The 18,611-nt window shown below is 38.8% G+C and overlaps 1 protein-coding gene across 7 annotated transcripts in view; it reads left to right on the forward strand.

Moving 5' to 3' along the window:
* The window catches only part of FBXL4 (F-box and leucine rich repeat protein 4), a 70,594-nt gene that overhangs the window by 41,311 nt on the left and 10,672 nt on the right, over positions 1 to 18,611 (forward strand). For all 7 annotated transcript variants that reach the window (XR_010372258.1, XR_010372257.1, XR_010372259.1 and 4 more), the window contains 2 exons: positions 9,989 to 10,060; positions 11,280 to 11,592. Coding sequence is in view for 4 of the 7 variants with exons in the window: in XM_064447578.1 (XP_064303648.1) it covers positions 9,989 to 10,060; positions 11,280 to 11,592 (385 nt within the window). In the remaining 3 variants the exon portion in view is untranslated. The remainder of the gene's footprint in view (positions 1 to 9,988; positions 10,061 to 11,279; positions 11,593 to 18,611) is intronic.

Here is an 18,611-nt window from a genome sequence, read left to right on the forward strand (position 1 = left end):
GCATTAGACAAGGGCTTAACCCATGAGCTTTGTTCTGATCTGTGACCAGGACAACAGCCAGCTGTCAAATGCACTGTTTCTGTATGCTATGCTTCTCCCATCAGTAACATTTGTGTAATAGCAACTTTCTCATTTCGTAGCTGTGGTTTGAGGATAGATATACAGAAGACTTTTTGAGATAATCTATGTATAGTACTATATAGGGTGCTTCATACAGAGGTGCATATAAGGACTTGAAATACTGTACCTTGAATACATGCTTTTCTAAGTTGCAGGAAGTTTAGTTACAAAGCTTAGCCTTTTTCTGCTGGGAAAATTGAGAATAGGATTGCTAAAAAAGCCTGTTTAAGAGGTATAAGCATTTCTGTGAACTAAATGATTGGAGGCTTTCAGTGGTCATCTCTGGCACTACATGGATATCTTGCTCTTCCTAAAGGCCAGAAAAACTGCCTTGTAAAGGATGAAGTGACCTCTTCTACTTATTTCCTCATTAAATGGCACCGGTTAGCTCAGGGAACTGAAGGACTTAAGCATAAAACAAATTCGGACACCATTTAGTTCTAATTTGGCATATGATTCTCACCATTTTCAGTAACTGGCATTTTCTGTAACATTTCATGTAACGCAGAACTAACATACAGACAAGTGAAAATAGATGAAATCAAAAGAACGATTTGAATAGCTTTGTAGACCTCTAGATCCAATTTTACTTTCCAGAAACAATATATGATGCATTTTGTGTGTTATTGAATGTTCATGTACTATCCTAAGACATGTTCTTTCTGTCAAAAATCAGATACTGAGGATAAGTATTTATCCTTAGAACTCAAAATCTTAGTAGTCTGAAAATGAGTGCTTTCTGTGAAGCCAAGAGGCGTGAATACTTCCTGAAAACTAAAGGTAGCACTGTATAAGTATCTAAAATCTGTTTTGTGTTCTTTTTTAACTGGTTGAACCTATGACTCTCATGTGATTATAAGCACACATCTCATCTCTCTAAACCTCTCAAATTACCTTTTATCTTTAACATAGTTGTTTCAGAATATCATAGTACAAACAAGGACATAACTGAAATTGTCTTGATGCCTTAAAATACTGTTTGAGGGAAGACCAGACACACATTTTACAGTTTCTTTGCTGGGGTAGATTTAGATAAGAACTGTATTTTACCATTACTATACCTTTTGTTTCTGCATTATTGATATATTACAATTCTTCTTTCTGTGAGAAGAATTTATTTTTGGGACTATTGCAGGTTGGTTTTTAGATGCCGAGATACAATACCTTGAAATTCATGAAGTAGGTTTTTTTTATTTTTTATGGTCAAAACTGATTTGCCCTGTTGAACCTTTCAAACTGAATGGTTTAATAGAAGTGTACAGGATTCTGGCTTTGCATCTGATGTGGGGTTTTTTGCTGTATTAGAATAGAAGATGCCAAGTAATTTCTGACATAGTTCTTTCACAGACTGCGCCAAAAAAAACCCCACACCCAAAAAGTTGATTTTGGGCTTTCTTCTTGTGCTATATAATACCAAAGGGAGGAAAAAAGTAGCAGTCTGAATTTTTATAGATTTTTAATTACTTTTGACAATCTTAACAAGATTACCTTTTACATTTGCATGAGGTGATTGTAATTACAAATACTTGTAGCAGTAGCAGCACTCAGATTGAAATAAAATTGTCTGCTTTCATCTGAGGTTTTGCCTGTTTGGGTGGTTGGGCTTTTTTACCCCAGGTAGTTCTACTATGGTAAAACTTTTTGGTGTGGTGACTGTGAAACAGAACTTCACTGGCTTAACATAAAGACTGTGGTAAATAGTAATTGTATATATTCAAATACGTGGTGGAAAACACCAATGAATTCTGCAGTATTTTTCCTATTAGAAGCCAAAATTAGAGGGAAGAACTTTCTCTCGGTTGCTGAGCTGTGTTGTTGGGGTGGGGTGGGGGGAGAGGATTGGTTGGGTTTGTGTTTTTTTTTTTCAAGGAGTCTTACTAGAACATCTTTTCATCCAGTTTTTACATATGGAAATCATCATTCCAAAGATACCTTAGTCACATATAGTAGCAGCTGCAGTCTAAAAGAAATTAATCCAGTGATGTGCTGCCATCAAGATTCCTTGTCTCGGCTTTACACAGGGACATGTAGCAGTTACTATTCACTAAGTATTTCTGGAAACCCTAACACAGAATTAACGTTTAGTGTCTCAATTATTCTCCCTGAAATTAGAAGCAGTTTTGTTCACTTTCTGAAATATTTTAGTAAAAGTTGTATATGTCAGTTTGTAATAAAGGGAGGGGAAGCTGCCGTATGGAGGAGGACAGTTCAGGATGTTTCCTTCAGCTGGCCTTTTGAGGAAGGGCTCTCTCTCCAGAGGCTGGGCAGTGGACCACGGCAGCCTTTTTCTGTCTGAAAGGTTCATGTTGAGAGATGTGGAGCTTGGCAGGAAAACTTCTGCCAGCTGTTGTGTGGGAGTGCCTGCCCCAAGGGAGGTGAACGGGCTTCAGGAAAGCTTGCTTTCCGGGTGGTGGGGCCGTGCCCAGCTACAGCAGTGCTCTGCTGTCTGTCGCTTCTCGGGCCGTTGCTTGAGCTCTGCTGCCAGTCACCTGGTATTTTGCTCTGCTAGTCGAATTTCCCTGGTTTTCCATCCTTCATTTTTGACTGGTTTGTCTGACTTTGAGAAATCTTGAGGAGGATAGTGATAATGATGGAAGTGTAACTGCCTCAAAAGAGGCAGTGAAGGTGTTCCCCTTAGGAGGAGGTTTCTGTCAGGTGTTCAGTCTTGCAGATGAAGCAGCTGAATTTGGCTGGTGATAAAGCACTATTTCTTGTAAGAATTCAGAGTGCGTGCATGTATGTAGGGACTTAACGCACACCACTGAAATGCCCAGAGACCACATATGGCATGGATGGTGTTTTAAAGCCAGTTTAAAAGCCATCGCATCTCTCAGGTGATGATCACATCATATGTGTGACCTCTCTGTATTAAACCAGCATCTATTTCTTAGGTCTGTGCATGTCCCCCCTCTATTATGTTAATTCTTATGGGGGGAAAACTACTTTGCTGCTCACAGAATCACGAACCGTTGCTCTCTTCAGAAACACGTCCTTGGTGAAAAGCCGGATATGGCTGTTGTCCTTTAGTAAGACCTCTCCTACTTAACATTTGAACTATTGATGTGAAATTGGGAAGGGGATAAACCTGTAGTCACTAGTCTGCCCTTCCAAAAAGTTTGGCCTTGATTCCGGTAGTCAGGCCATTCTGTAAAAACCGCCAAGACACCCTTTTGATTCAGATTACTTGATTCCAATAAATAAGCTGTGTGAGACTGTTATCTCAATGTCAAGTAGTACCTTGCACGTGATTTCTCTTCTTGATTTGCCAAGAGCTTGTTTGTAGTTTTCTTAAAGCAAGTGCTGGTTTCCTTCCTCTCTGCTTTCCTATCAACTTGATAGTCAGCTTTTCATCATGGGATCCTTCATGCGTGTATGTTCAACATTAAGAGGTTTGGTTTTACTTGTGATAACTTGGTGGATATTTTTTACTATTTTAAGGAAGGAATTCTTAACCAGTTTGGCATGTTAACTTGCTTATTTCTGTATCATCTTCATTTTGTGACTGCATGCAGAAAGACATGATTCGGACTTCTCATGTCTTTTATATATGCGGTATGAATCACTTCAACAGAATAATTATAGTCTGTGACATGTTGGAGGCCTTGCGTTACCTATAAGGGGAATTCCCAAAGTAATTTCGTACACAGTAATGTGTGTGCAGGACAAGGCAGTTGTACAGGAAGGGGGTTTGTCTCTGCAGTGTTAGAAGTAGCGCTCATGATGTGTGTGTCGAAGTTTGAAATGTTTTGATCTAATCTGTTCCCACAATTGTGTGTTTGGCTGAGTCAGCTGGTCCCAACCTCCCTTGCTGTAAATGTAAACCTTTTGGGAACAAAAGGGAAGCTCCTGCCTAGATCGTGAACTGAGGAAGCTTTCTGTGCAGTTCTGAGAATATTCTGAGAATATCCTCTGCTTGAAGGATCAGCTTCTAAGAATATGGATGTGACTGATGGGCTGAGAGAGACATGGAAGATTTCATTGGTCTGGCCTCAGTCTGTAGTTCTCCAGTTCTCCTTTCCCTCTGCTTCTCAGGTTCCAAGAATTTTAAGGAATTAATTCAAAAGTCATTGACTCTGACTTTTATTAGGAAGACAGAATACTTAGAGTACCCTGCAGAGTTACCTCCTTGTTACCACATCTACCCCTCCTCATTCAGGCAAGGTTGACTCTTGTGTCTTGGGTTTTCACTCAGATTATTAGTTGTTACTAAATGGAATAATATTGTCAGGTGTTCTGTCAGATAAATAGGCTCCCTAAAATGTAACAGCATAGTATCAAATGCATACTGACCGTTTGTCCTATAGTACTTGTCTAATTACTGTATTGACTCTTAGCTAAATGTTTTGAGAAATGTAAATTTGATTTGTACGCAAACAGCATGTGATAGCTGGTGATTAGGTACTGGATATTCGGGGTTTCACAATTCTTTACTAGCTGGCTGATCAAATCTTTTGATGCTTTTCCTGTTTGTCTCTTGAAAAAGTAATTGTTTGTGGAATAGGCTTTTCTAAATGTGTTATCCAGGACAATTGGTTAATATAGTCCCAATGACCCTGATTCTAACTTAAAAGCAAATATTTTTTACAATATTTTAACATAGATCTGTAGAGTAAGATGAAAATGCTACCTAGAAACATGGGTAAATACTGTGATAGAATCTGTTATTAAATATAACAACCTCATAAATTTATATGCAAAGGCAACTCACTGCAAAGGCTCTGCAAGATGCATTTTTTGATGGAGAGGTAAGTAACAGAAATATGAAAAAGAAATTGTGGTCTTTGATATTGTGGAAAAATGCGCTATTCTTGTTGTAGTGGGCTTGCAAATGTAGGCATGTTATCTGATATCTGCCTGCAGCTAACATTATATAAGTATTTGAATATAAGTGGAGAAGACGGGTTGAGGGGGATAGGGCAGGGAGGGCTAGAGATGATGATGTCATCTGGAAATGATAAGAAAAAAAAAACCCAACTTTGTCATCTCACACAATACAACAGGGTCGGGTATTAAAGGATTTTTTTTTTCTACCCCTAACTTAATTTTTTTTATGTTAAAACCCCCAAAATTTAAGTCCTGCATAATTCAATTTTTTCTTGACAAAGAGGTTAACTAGAGAATTAGTAGCTCTGATTAAAAACATAGCAAGCAAGGGAAAACATATTTAAGGAAGGCAGGAAGCAGTCTTTAATGAGACTTTTTAAGATTACTTTCAGTGTTCACTTCATTGTAAAATTTGAAGAAAAAATTGCAGGAGAATAAGAGTCTTTTAAAAGATTTAGGCTCTCAAGTTGTTTCACTGAGGGGCTGGAAGAATTCCCAACTTCTGTCAGACACAGTTCTTCTGAGAAGGGGAAAAAACAGCCCGTTGTTTGTTCCCAGCATAAAAAGTAACAATTTAAAAGTAGTTTTAAAGATTTCTCTATAAAAAGAAAGTTTATAAAAAGGTGCAGACTGTTTCTTCCCTATCCCAACCCTGAAAGTAAAACTTTGTTGTTTGTCTTCCTTTAATATTCCAGAGGCACACTGTGGTGAACTTATTTTCATGCCTTTTATTACAGCGCAGCCATTACATGGTAGCCATATTATAGTGCATCATTTGTATTTTTTTAAAACCTCTTGTTTTGGTTGGTTTGTAGTTTTGTGTGGTTTTTTGGTTTGTTTTTTTTTAATCTCTGGCTACTTGACAGTGAAACTGCAATGAGTAGATGGTCAGATATTCAAAGTGCATCTTCCACAGGTGAGCCACATCTGCCACAAACAGAAAGGTTTTCTGTTTAAATGGATTTTGAGCTCAGGCTATCTGTTGGATGCTTTCCTTATCGTACTAACATCAGAAAAGATTTGCACTTCCTGCTGGATCATGAATGCAAAAAAAAATCAAGATTCAGTCTTGCCAAGTGTATTACTCTGGCACCAGTATTTGGTTTCTCCACTGATGTGTTGTCTGTTCAAACCAGCAACACTCTTGCAACATCCAAGTCAAAACTTAAGTGTGATATCTGAGGTCTTAACAAAGGCAGGTAGGATACAGGTTACTTCAGTATCAGCTATATAGTTGAAGCATACACAACATATAAATGTCTTCCAGGCTGGTCTGTGTTACGGAGTGGAGGACTTCCATGTTTGGACAGACCTCTCACCTCTCTCATGTGGAGTAAGTTAGGATTTCAAGCGGTAGTCTCATCTCTTGTCCAAGGCAGGATCAACTTTATTGATGTCCTTTCTGACAGATGTTTGTCTGATCTGTTCATAAAGACTTCAGAGGCTTTTCAGGCAGTCTGCTTCCGTTTTCTGAGGTTTAGGACTAACTGCCATGGCCTAAAATATTTCTGTAACCTGCTCTGTAAGGTTGTGTTTAGCAGCAGTATCATATCCTTCTCATCAGTTTGATGTCAGAGTCTCCTCTCTTAAAGCAACTCCTGCACTGTGTGTTTTCTTCATCTGAAAAGACCTTTTCCTGGGAATGGAGGATAGAGCAGACTATTGTATTTGGTCCCTTCTGACTCTTCCTGTTGTCTGTGCCGTCTTATAAAAATTATTTGTTTAATAGGTTTTGTTTTGGCTTGGATGGCAGGAGACATTTAGATCACTGAAGCCATGCCATACATTACTCCGCAAAGAAAAAGTATTTCTTACCTTGTTTCCAGAGTGGAGCTTTTTGTTTTGTTTTGGTGTTTTGTTTTTTGGGCTTGTTTTTCTGTTTGTTCGTTTTTTAAATCATCCACTCTTTTCTCAGCCTGTGTAAAGGGGAGCTGGTATGAAGCCAAACCTTACCTTTGGTTCAGGGAAAACTCAAATTTCCAAACTGTATATGTTTTGGCTACTAGGCTCAAGAATGGCATTACATGAGGCTTTCATTTGTCTGTCTCCGCTTGGCTGAGAAAGTGAAATTAGACTCTTTCCAAGCTAAAGCTCACTGATCCAGAGTTTAGGTGGCCTCTTAGCTCCTCTTGTAAAGCACTCTAACATCAGAAGTTTGGCCTGTGCTACAGCTTCAGGGTCGGGTGATTGCCTTGCTCTTCTCCTTTGCTTAAATAGGACTGCTATCACTCATCCAGTATTACAAGTCAGAGAGATGAATTGTACAGACAGATGGCTTGAAACAGACAGGTTATTACAATGATAGTCCTTCTACATGTAGTGCATATGGATTCTGTGAGCTGCCGTTCTCTCCTGCTATTTTCATGTCCTTTGCCACCTGGATTCTCAATTGACTGAGGCACAACTAGGCACGCACAACGGGTTTTTTCTTCATTCTTGACATATGCAAACCCCACCTCAGTTACAGAAGAACAGACACTACTTCTGAAAGAAATCTGATTTGTTGTGTGTAGGCATATATGCACCCCAGAAGAGGAGTTAATATAGGCAGTATAATTAATGTGAAGTAAGTAGTTGTTTACTCTTGGGCTTGACTTGGCATGATTTGTGACAGTGTGACATGGTGTTCTACCAGGCTCCCTTCTATTACCCCCGTTCCTAGTGCTTTTTTTTTTTATTGTTTGGAGTTTTAAAATAATTGTTTAAAAGAATACTTTAGGTTTTATAGATTGTGAAAAGACCATTGAAAATGCGGACTCGGTGCATATCAATACAGGAAGCAACGCCTCATATTAGAGAGGGACTAAAAAAAGGTATACATAAATTCCTGTTCAAGTTAACAGAAGTAGCTCAGTTACCTAATCAAGATAATTATGAATATTAGTCTTCCTACCTATTTTACCCCTCTCTGAAGAAGAGGAAGTATGAAATTGATCTCACATCCTATGAGCTGGTCAGAATGACCGTTCACTTTTGCACCATTTATGTCAATTAAGGAAAGATATTGCTGCTTCACATCCTTTCAGGCCAGTGTTTAAATTCCAGTCTGGAAACCATTTCTAAAAACTGTAGTAGAATGCATCAAGGTATTTGACTTTCCTGTGGAGTCACCTGAATACCTGCAGAAACCCTGTTTAGAACTGTGTGTGCAGTCAGAAACTGACTTATTTAGCTCTGACATTTAAGGTTTGTTTGGGGATTTTGCTTGTAATTTGGCACCTGAGTAGGTTCTAAAGCTCATAGCTTTCACCGAGTTAAATAGTAAAGACTCTGTCTCATTCTCTTGGAGTTACTTGTTTATTCAGGTGTAATGATCCAAATGAAACATTTGCTTAATAAGTATGTTATTTAAAACATATTGGGTATTTACACATTTCCTAGCTTTAAAGTGTTCTTAAGTGTTACCTCTTTAATAATGACTTTTTTAATGCCTTTGTTTAATGCCTTAGCTACGTTTTTCTTTAAAAACATGAATGAAAGTAAAGCAAGCAAGCAGTCAGTGGCTTTGTAAGATCCCTGCAAAGATATATGTGAGGAAGGCTTACTCAGGGTGTCTGCATTTAGGCTGCCTTTTGGGAAATCAAATCTTAGAAGACCAAGCCAGAAGCTGAGGTTCCATACATGTCAAGTGTTGGGTGTTTCTAATGGCTCCCTGGAGGCGCCTATATTAGGTGTCTGAAATGGCCACCATCAGTACCCCAGACTATGTCCCTGTTCTGTGTCTGCCAGCCTTTCAGTGCAAGGGATCAGATATGTCTTCACAGTGGTATGACAGAACATCATGTTCCTGCCACGTTTCATTAGAATATAACAAACTGAGGAAGCTAAGTAAAGCATTTTACTATAAACTACCTGAAAACATGTAAATTTATATTTAAAAAAATATATATGTGTATAAATTATACTACCTAATTATATATATGTATAAATTATATATATACATATATATACATTATATATATATTATGTATAAATTATACTATTTGTATACTACATACAAATACTGTTGACTAATGTTCTTCTAGGAATTCTGCTTATTAGTAGTAGATTATTTTGTCCCTTATATATTGCTTGGATTTTTTTTGTTAGAAACTAGTGTATATCCTGTAGACATCCAAAGATTTGTATTGTTAATATACTGTGAAACTTACTCCTGTTTTCAAGCTCATACATTACAAAGTCCTAACAAAGCGGTGGATCTTTTAAGATTGATTCACAGCTATTTGATGTGAATCCCAGGCTATGTTCTTTTTTGCACTGTCTGTATTTCCAACTGCAAAACAAAATATGGCTACAGACAATGCAGAAGAGGTCTTTTCTCTGTCTTAGAAACACAAATAAAAACACGTGATTTTTCCCTTGTCGTGGAACAGAACAGCCGTATACTTTAGATTTTGTAAGATGCATCTGATGTTGCAGTCCAATTTCAGGCCGAGCAACGTGCAGTACTTTCTGAAAAGAATGGCCATGTTAAATGGCAGGAACATGACTGTAAAATACACGTTATATCTGTTTCAGTATGCATGCAAATAGTGACAGGTGCTCAATGGTTGTCAGCATCCTTGTCAGCACGGAGACTCCTTTGACATTAAAGTCACCAGTTCGGTCCTGATGCTGCGCAGCTCTATTGGCAGTTCCATCAGGCTGCCGCTGATCAGCGAATGTCAGAGCCTCCGCTGTTGCTCTGGTATGTCGCCAGCCCTCTGTGTTTCCGGGCTGGCCTTGCCTGTTATTTGAACTTGCCACACTTCAGCAGCAGCTTTCCTATGGGAAATGAGCGGATAGGTCATGGGTGTGTAGGTATCTTCAGGTCAATGCAAAACCACATCCAAAGTGACTTGCATAAAGGTTTGTAACGATTACTGTTGCTTTAAGCCAGTCAATGGGTAGAGTACCCAGGGACTCATTAAGTGGCATTTGTGGTGTCTGTAACAGAGTTTTGAGCTGTATTTCAGGAAATGTGGTGACAGCCTTTAATGTCTAATTGACCTCTTCTCTTTGTTTCCCTTCTCATGTTTCCTTCTGATGTGTTCCCCCATGGCAGCAAACAGCCCTGCTCAGTATTCTGAACTTCTGCTCGGAGCTGCAGCACCTCAGCCTGGGCAGCTGCGTCATGGTGAGTACTTACACCATGGTGGGGGGGTGCGTGCGTGTGTGTGTGGGTGCGTGCACGCTTGCTTTGGAACTAGACCTGGATTTCTGTTTCACAAAGATATGCTAAATGCTAAGTTGACATTACACTATACTCTCTTGAAAGGTCCAAGATGAATGCAGCTTAGTCATATACATAAGGTTTACATACTAGTTTAGTAGGCCTAAAACATAGCTTGTAGGCTTTCTCATAGTTCTTCAGCCTCTTCCTAAATTTTGGGCATTCTTTATATGCATAATCACTTTTTCTTTTCAAAACTAATCAAGACTTATTTATTTTTATTCAGACCAAATCATCATTCCTAGAAGACTAACATTTGTGTCGGCCCTACAGTAATAACCATGAGGGAAATATTTTCAGCAAAAGCCATTTGACTTGTAGACCTGCTGAGAGTACTCACAGATTTAAAGAAAGAGAATAGGATTCCTGCAGGGCACTCACCAGAGCTGGCATGTGCATGCCAGAGCTGTATGTAGTGGGTTTCTGGCTTGCTGCTGTGCCTGGTGGTAGACACACCAGATCTTTCATCAGGGAGACCTAGCTGACCTTCCTTGTCGTTCAGGAAGCAAGTGACAAGGCAGAATTGGCTCAGCCTTCCGTGTTTTGACTCATGGGCAGAAGAGGAAGGCAGAGTGACTACGTTTTTCCAACAGCCCAGGTCTTCTACAGTTTTTGCTAGTGGATTTCATTCCTTCTGCCTGTTTCAGTCCCTTTGGCTTGCCAAGGGTAACTAATAAGGCTTCCATAAGGAGATGCAGCAGCTGATCAACCTAGAATGGAAATAAGCATATTCTTCAGTCTGTATGTGCTTATGGTGGCAGTGCCTATGGTAATAAAAACAGGTTTAATCATCTTTTGAAGGAAAAACAACTGTGCAATAAAAGGAAGGGGGTTTTCAAAGAAAATGAGCTTTTCACTGCATTTTCACTCATCTTTAGAATTAAGCGACCTGAAAAACACCTATGTCTGGAGGTTGACGGGAAATTTATTTTATTTTGCGTTTTGGGGTTTTTTTTTTGTAAAAGTAGACCTGACGGTACTCTACAATGAATAATTTTCAGAGCTCTTTAGAAATGACAAATGCTCAAGACAGATCTGTAGGTGTGTTAGCAAGCAAATCTTGAAACACCTATGTATGTCTGGAAAGATGGTATACATGACAAAGTGTTTGCTTTCCTTGCAGATTGAAGACTATGATCTTATAGCAAGCATGATGGGAGCAAAATGCAAAAAACTTCGCAGTCTGGATTTGTGGAGATGTAAAAACATAACTGAAAGCGGAATAGCAGAATTGGCTTCAGGCTGCCAGCTTTTGGAAGAACTCGATCTTGGCTGGTGCCCTACATTACAGAGCAGTACAGGCTGTTTCACGAACCTTGCACGTAAACTCCCGAACTTGCAAAAGCTCTTTCTTACGGCCAACAGGTCTGTGTGTGACACAGACATTGAGGAGCTTGCTGCTAACTGTACGCACTTACGGCAGCTGGATATATTGGGTAAGAAAATGTAGAACTACTGGTATATTTCGTACTGTGTCTCAAAAGCTTTGCAGTTAAAAAGGAGTCCTTAAGACAAAACTATTTCTAGACATATTTTTAAATAAATATTTCTTAAAATTAAGGTTTAGCATATGAAAAAAACAGAGGGAAGGTTTACTCACTGCAGTGAGTTTCTAGCTTAGAATCCAGTGGATTTATGCCAACCATGTAACTTGACTGCTTAGTATGAATTGCTTAAACTGAGATTTAGTGTCAGATTTTTCCAATAACTTTTCGTTTCATGACCTTTTTTTTTTTAACTGAAATCTTTCTTTTGACTTTCAGAAGATCCAATTCCTTCTCCTTTCTGCCTTTGTTTGTTGTTTTATTTCTGTGAAGTGTGACAAAGTATATTTATAGTGTGAGTCTGGGATCAATAAACAGATTTCTGCTTTTGTGCAATACAGATACACCAAATAATATTGAGTTTCTTTGTAACTTTTACCAGGAAGTGAATTTGACTCATGAAAGTGGAAAAGGTAATTAACAGCAAAGCTTAAAATGGACTTTCTACTAAGGTGGGAAGGAAGTGACATGGGGCAAAAAGCATAGCAAATCTTAAATTTCTAATCTTCTGCAGCTTCTGTAGCTAAAATTATTTTTAGAAATCTCAATTAGAAATCTCAAGTAAATATACTTTGGACTCTTGAGTAAGGACTTTGAAAATGCAGGTTTTCATGATACTGAATTTATTCTTTTTATGGTGAAATATGAGCTTTTCTTTTTAAAATAGCGTAGAACAGCAGTGATATTTGTGATATCAAGGTGAGAGAAATTTCATGCTTTTACTGACTTGTTTTCACAGGGTCAGTTGGAAGAGGAAGATTTAAATTGAAGGGAAGAAAGTAGCAGCACTGCATATTTTTAATATTTTAATAATTTTAATTAAAATCTTCTGTTTAGGTTGAGAGACGCTGGAAAGAACTGAGAGCCCTCAACTTGAATAATATTCCAAGCAAGTTTAAGGCTCTCAGCGTTTCCCATTACAAAAAAAAGTATCGTTTAGTGTCAGGCTGTCACTCCAGTATAGCTAGTACACTATTCTACCATGAAATATGGTTTTACTCATCTCTTACTGAGAAAGTTGCTTTCTCACCAACATGGGAAAGGAGGATGAAGAGATAAAAACTGATCTCCACCTAGTAAAAATTTTAGACGCTTGATGTATATGTCCACAGGAGGTGTTGTGTTCTGCATGTCCCTAAGGAAGTCTGTTTTGTAGCTAGATTATCAAGGGCACATTTGTCTATTCAGACATGAAAAATTTTGAAACAGCATAGTGAATGAAGTCTTTCATAAACACACATGTTCTCCTCACCACCCACTTCCATGCATTTCTGTTACAGTGGCATTGTGTCTGCCCACAAAGTGCTCTGACCTTTTCACTACACCAGAGGCTGTCCAATGAATAGTTTGGCTGTGTTAAGCCTATGGATAGTCTGCTACTTCTGCTGCCTCTCTGCTGGCAGTGAAGGTTTGTTGCCACACTTCTCCTTTAGTGTTTGAATTCACATTTGAATTCAGTTTAACATCTTATCAATGTTTTTGTGGAAAAATAATGTGTGAACATGGAAAAGGAATTTGTTCTGTTCCCTGGGTGCTTACCAGCATTCCTGAGTCACGTGGATTTGTACCCAACCTTTCCCAGTGAGATTGCATGTTTGGTTCAGGTAGATGCTCTCCAGAGGATATCCAGTTGAATTACCTGCCAGATGTTACCAAAAACCTTAATATCAACCTCCTAGATCTTGCTTTCTTCCTTCAGAGGAATACTTAATGGGTGGGGGGGAAGGTTGTCTTCTGCTGTAAACGAGTCAGTACAAGGTGACATGATATACGTGAAGGAGCTACCCAGCTTTTTTGGCAACAGCAAGGAAACTGTGTTCATTTCTTTGACTATGGGAACCATTACAGTCTGTGGTTAAAAGAAAGAGTTGTCAGGTAGAACCACATCGGGTCATCTGGAGGTGGAGTTGCCAGGCGTTCCCATGTAAGTACCGAAGTTGCTGTTGTCTGAACTAAAGAGCTAGTCTCTCACAGTGCAGGAGTACCAGGAAAGTCATAAATCTCTGTATCTCTGTATGTGCTTTAACTTTTGGTGGCAGATGTAGGGCTATCCTGTTACTATAAGCTATATAAATGCTTAATATGTTTTTGTCCTTTTGAAGAAGTCTGGCAACAGGTCTGAAGCTGTTAGAGGCCTGAGGTCAGTTCTCAGCTTTGCAAGAATAACCTTGAACAGTGGGTCTTCTCTATGATGTGAATGAAGGAGGGGTATTCTCATTATATCCTTTGTCATCTCCCAAGTACAGAAATGTCTGGCTTGTACATGCATTGTGAAGGGTGTAGAAGTATTGCTGCTAGGTTAGCAGTGCATGCTGTAAGGGAACTTCTTTCGCTTCAACAAAGCTGTGTAAAAGCTTGAGGTTTTTTGATATATACAGGCACTTACCTAAGTAGGGATCAGAATGTCTTACCTTGCACTGCAGTCACCAGCATTGACAATACTATACTGGTTTCTCTCTGCAGTTGAAAGAACTTAGGAACTTGTCAGGGGAAACTTGTTTCAGTTATAGATTGTTTATCACCACAATTGCCTCAGGACTGGAGGAGTCTAAACCTCTGAAGGAAATCTTGTTGAACTGTGTGTCATTCATTTAAGTGTTACAAAATAGATGTTATGTATACCCTGGATGCTGTTTTCAGGTGGTAGGTCCTGCAGCTTGCTACCTGTCTGTCCTTTCCTTAGTCTCTCCATTATTGTTTGGTAGTACCCTTGTTACAGAATCAGAAGACTCCGTAGAAAATGAAAATAGCCAGTTTTCAAGGGCTCTATAAAATTATTGGCCCAAGTAAAGCATTGTTTGATGGGTGGCTGTGTTTATGGGGTGTAAAACATACTTCAGAAAGTAAATTTCTGTTAAAAAATAAATCATGAGTTAGATCCATATCTGCTCTATCATAATACAGTTTGGAAGAGGAAGCATGATGTAAGTGTATCACTGAGTACATGAGGGTGTGCTTCTTGAAGTTTGAGTTCTGAGCTTTCTTTTACCCGTCACATACTGAGCTGCCTGCTTACAAATATCATTTTCTTCTCTGCCCACATCCTTTCCACTGACTGACATGGTGGATTTCCACCTTGCAGTAGAATGATCCAGCTGTGATCATCTGACGGTTTTGTAGTGATGGAGTACATCATCCAGTGCAATCAGAAGTTAGGTGGAAACCTCTAGATCTGTAGTTAAAAACTAGCGTTCAAACTGATCAGTGTTGAGCAATATGACGAGTCAGATGGCAACCTGAATTGGCAATGCCAAAAGCTTTTCTTGCATGTCGTATCAGCTGCTTAGTTGTGTTGCTGTGGGGCTACCAGCTGCTGTCAAGGACGAAGAATAAGTCATCTTAACCTCGCTCCCCAGAAGTCCTGACTGCCTCTGTCCTGCACAAAGAGTAATGAAAAGTAGACAGCCTTGTTACTGCAAAATTCATGTATTCCTATCTACATACCAACACCTCCCACACCTTCCTGAGCAACAGAAAACCCAACGGCCCCCTTGGCAGCTGTCAGAGTTTTCAGCTTTATCTTGAGAGCATCAACATGTAGTTAGTCAATTCAAACATGAAAATGTGTAGCATGTTAAAATTTAGAATTTCAGTTGTGTGCAATAGATTGAATACATTGTAAAGAATAAAAGGCTAGTCTGGCTGGTCTAGGGGAGGAAAGGAAAAGTAAAAACACTTTAGGGAATTGTGCTAGTTATTTTCAGGGTCTCTATTCTTAAATATTATTCGGTGTGTAGTAGTATCTCCTGCCCTAGAAATTGGGGCACTGGCAATATTTATAGCCATCTTACGCAGGTCTCCTGAACAGCTCTAGAATTTGAAAACTTGGATGTATGATAGATTTAAATGAAATAATTTACAGCTAATAAAAATAATTGTTCTAGCAAAGAAATAATTACTCAGAAATGCTGTTTACAAATGTGATACCAGAGAATTTTTTCAGGGAATAAACTGAACAACAAAATTAAATAGTGTATTTTAATATACTGGTTATGTATGTATTCTGAGAAATGGCCCATTAGTCCACGTAGGAAAAGTTTTAGTAACAAAGTCTCCAAACTCTAGAAAAATGCACTATATACGTAATTAGCAGGATATGCTGTCAGTCTTCCAAAGGCAAATGTGCTGTTTTACACTTCCGAAATGCTTTTGAATGTGCTTTTAAGATATATGACTAATTGTACATTGTGTAAATAAAAGTAAGGTTGTGGATGATGTTTGCTTATCTCCTGGTGTGAATAACCAAACCCCAACTAGATTACTGGCTTTTTTAGCTTTTAGAAAAAGATATTTATTAACATAAAATTATTTGTCTGAGGAGGTAAAAAGAAACAGGTGCGGTAAATCATGTAATTTAGGATGGCCTATTTAGTTACGAATCCATTAAAAAAATCTTAGTTTTAGATGAAATGGTAGGAGAACTGTCGAAGTTCAGGTAGGAAGGAATGAAGAACATCCTACACAAAAAAAATGTGTGGCTAGGCATCTAGATCTAGCATTTTTGTAGAAACATATATTTGGATCTTGAAGCTTAAAAGCTGTGATGTGTAAAACGAGACTGGTTTTAAATGAAGGTGCTGGTGCAGTAGCAATTTTAAGGCTTGGTGGAAAAAAGATGAGTAGCATAATGTGGCATTTCTGGAGTTTCGGTTGGAATGGTAGAGCAGATCCTGCTGGTGAGACAGTGGTACTATGGCAAAAATATGGTCAAGTAAAGTAAAGCATATTATGGAATTTCTGTGTATGGCTACAGGGACTGTTACATCCACCACTAGATGATTGCGGTGACAGTGATCATATGATAAGGGAGTTAAAAATCACAATAATAATTACAAGGTTTGATTACCTTTGCGTGGATGAGGTAAAACTGGGGGGCATGATAGCAAAGACTGTTTTCAGGTGATGTTAAATGATGCCTCAATGTAACTAATCTGAGAGCCTACCATAGAAGAAGCAAAGACCACACTCGGGTACCCACTTGCTTACAAAGAAGAATACAGGAGACTACTGAAAACAGAGGCATCTTGCTGGAAATGAATCCTGTTCATAGAAGAAAGATAGGAAAATGAACTCTAGAAAGTGAAACAAAATCACAGCAAGGCAGAATGAGATGTTAAGGAACCATTGGCTATAAAGGTAAATGCTAAAATTGTGTTTCGGATTTGTTAGAAGAAGTTTACAGGAGAGTTACTGAGGTTGGTAGGCAGCTGCAGAATTAAAGGATTGCTCAGATATGAGAAGACCAGTGCAGGAGAACTGTGGTCTGTCCATCAATGTTCATGGCAAGGGGGGATGAAGCAGGCTGCTACCTCAGAGCTATTCTTTCCAGGAGATTAGCCTGGAAAGCTGCCTCAAATTGGAATGCCAATACAGAAAGCTTTTGAATAAATCAATACATTGAACAATAATAAATTATTAGGGCTAAATGGTATTTTTGCAGCAGTTCTAAATGAGCTCAGATACAGGACTGTGGAAATCTTATTTCTGGTGTGTGATTTGTCACTTAAATCAGCCTCAGCACTAGGGAGGGAAGAGTTACAAACATGGCAAAATCTTCTGTAAAGGGTGCACATTAGAAGCTGTAAAACAGTAAAATTGTCTATTGCTGTGTGTAAACCAGTTGCAACCATAAGCAAGTCAGTCAGTCAGTAGACATGAAGGCCATTATGGTATTTTGAAGGAGAGCTGGGTCCCCGTGAGGATAGTTACACCTCTCCAATCTTTTAGAATTCCTTGGAGTTCTTGGTGGAGGTGGGCACTGATCCAGTCCATAGGGGATTGCATTTTTGAAAGCTTTAGCCAACATTATTCTGCATTTCTGACTTAGCTGTCTTCTCCTGGATTGTAATGAGTGTTTCAGAGACAGCAGAGGAAAGGAATATATCATCTCTTTCTACAGTGAAGTTATGTTACTACTGTGATCAACCATGGGTCTCTACTGATCTGTTTATAAGTACTCCAGTCGAAGGGGTGAATAATGCTGTACCAGAGGGTAAAGCACAGATATTGAGGGTAGAAAAACCTTAAGCTGAAGAACTTGATGCTGAAAAACTGCAGAATGATCTTACAAGACTTAGTAAACAGATGATAAAGCAGGAGGAAAACTTCTATCAAGTGCCAAGTAATCACATGAGGCAAAATAACATTAACTAAGCATATGGGGGGTGGCTTTACATTAGTTACTGTTTTGTAGGAGAGTGATCCTGTAGACAGTTTCTTTAAAACATCAGCTCGTTGCTCAGCATCATTCTAACAGACAAACAGAAAGTTAGGATTTCTTAGGAAGTGGAGAAACACCATAAGATCTCATTATAGTTACTGACTTTGTGCTCAGTTCAGTGTATAGTTCTGGTCATCCAATTTCAAAAGTACTAAATTAGTGCAGAAACAAGACAACAGGGGTCATCTGAGACACAAAAGTCTGGAAAACAGACAGTCTTGAGGGAACAGAAGAGATGTCCGTAGATAGGATTATGAACGAGGTAGAAAGAGTGAATTGGCAATGATCTCCCACATCTTCTTTATGATTCATTGCCCCCTAACTATTGCAATTAATAGGCAGTGGGTTTAAGGCTGTGTTTTGTTGTTTGTTTTGTTTTTTTTTTTAACATTATGTAGTTAAACTGTAGAACTCATGTCAAGGGGTCATAAGTATAAAGAAGTTCAGAAAAGTAGTAATATTCATGACAGGTGTCTTCAGAAATCCCTAAACTGGTAAGTTTTGGCAGTTGAGAAGATCCACCAGTGAAAACCTGCTTTAAAAATCTGCCCTTTTTTTTTTTTTTTTTGTAAGCATTATTGGCCCTGGCCATAGACAAGGTTCTGGACTAGATTACTTTTTGGGGTGCAGTTCAACTCCAGACAGAGCTGTCTAAGTTGAAGTGTCTACCAGCAGGTGTCTGCAGTCATGT

This window comes from Phalacrocorax carbo, chromosome 3, assembly GCF_963921805.1.
Source record: "Phalacrocorax carbo chromosome 3, bPhaCar2.1, whole genome shotgun sequence".
NCBI classification, from domain to species: domain Eukaryota; kingdom Metazoa; phylum Chordata; class Aves; order Suliformes; family Phalacrocoracidae; genus Phalacrocorax; species Phalacrocorax carbo.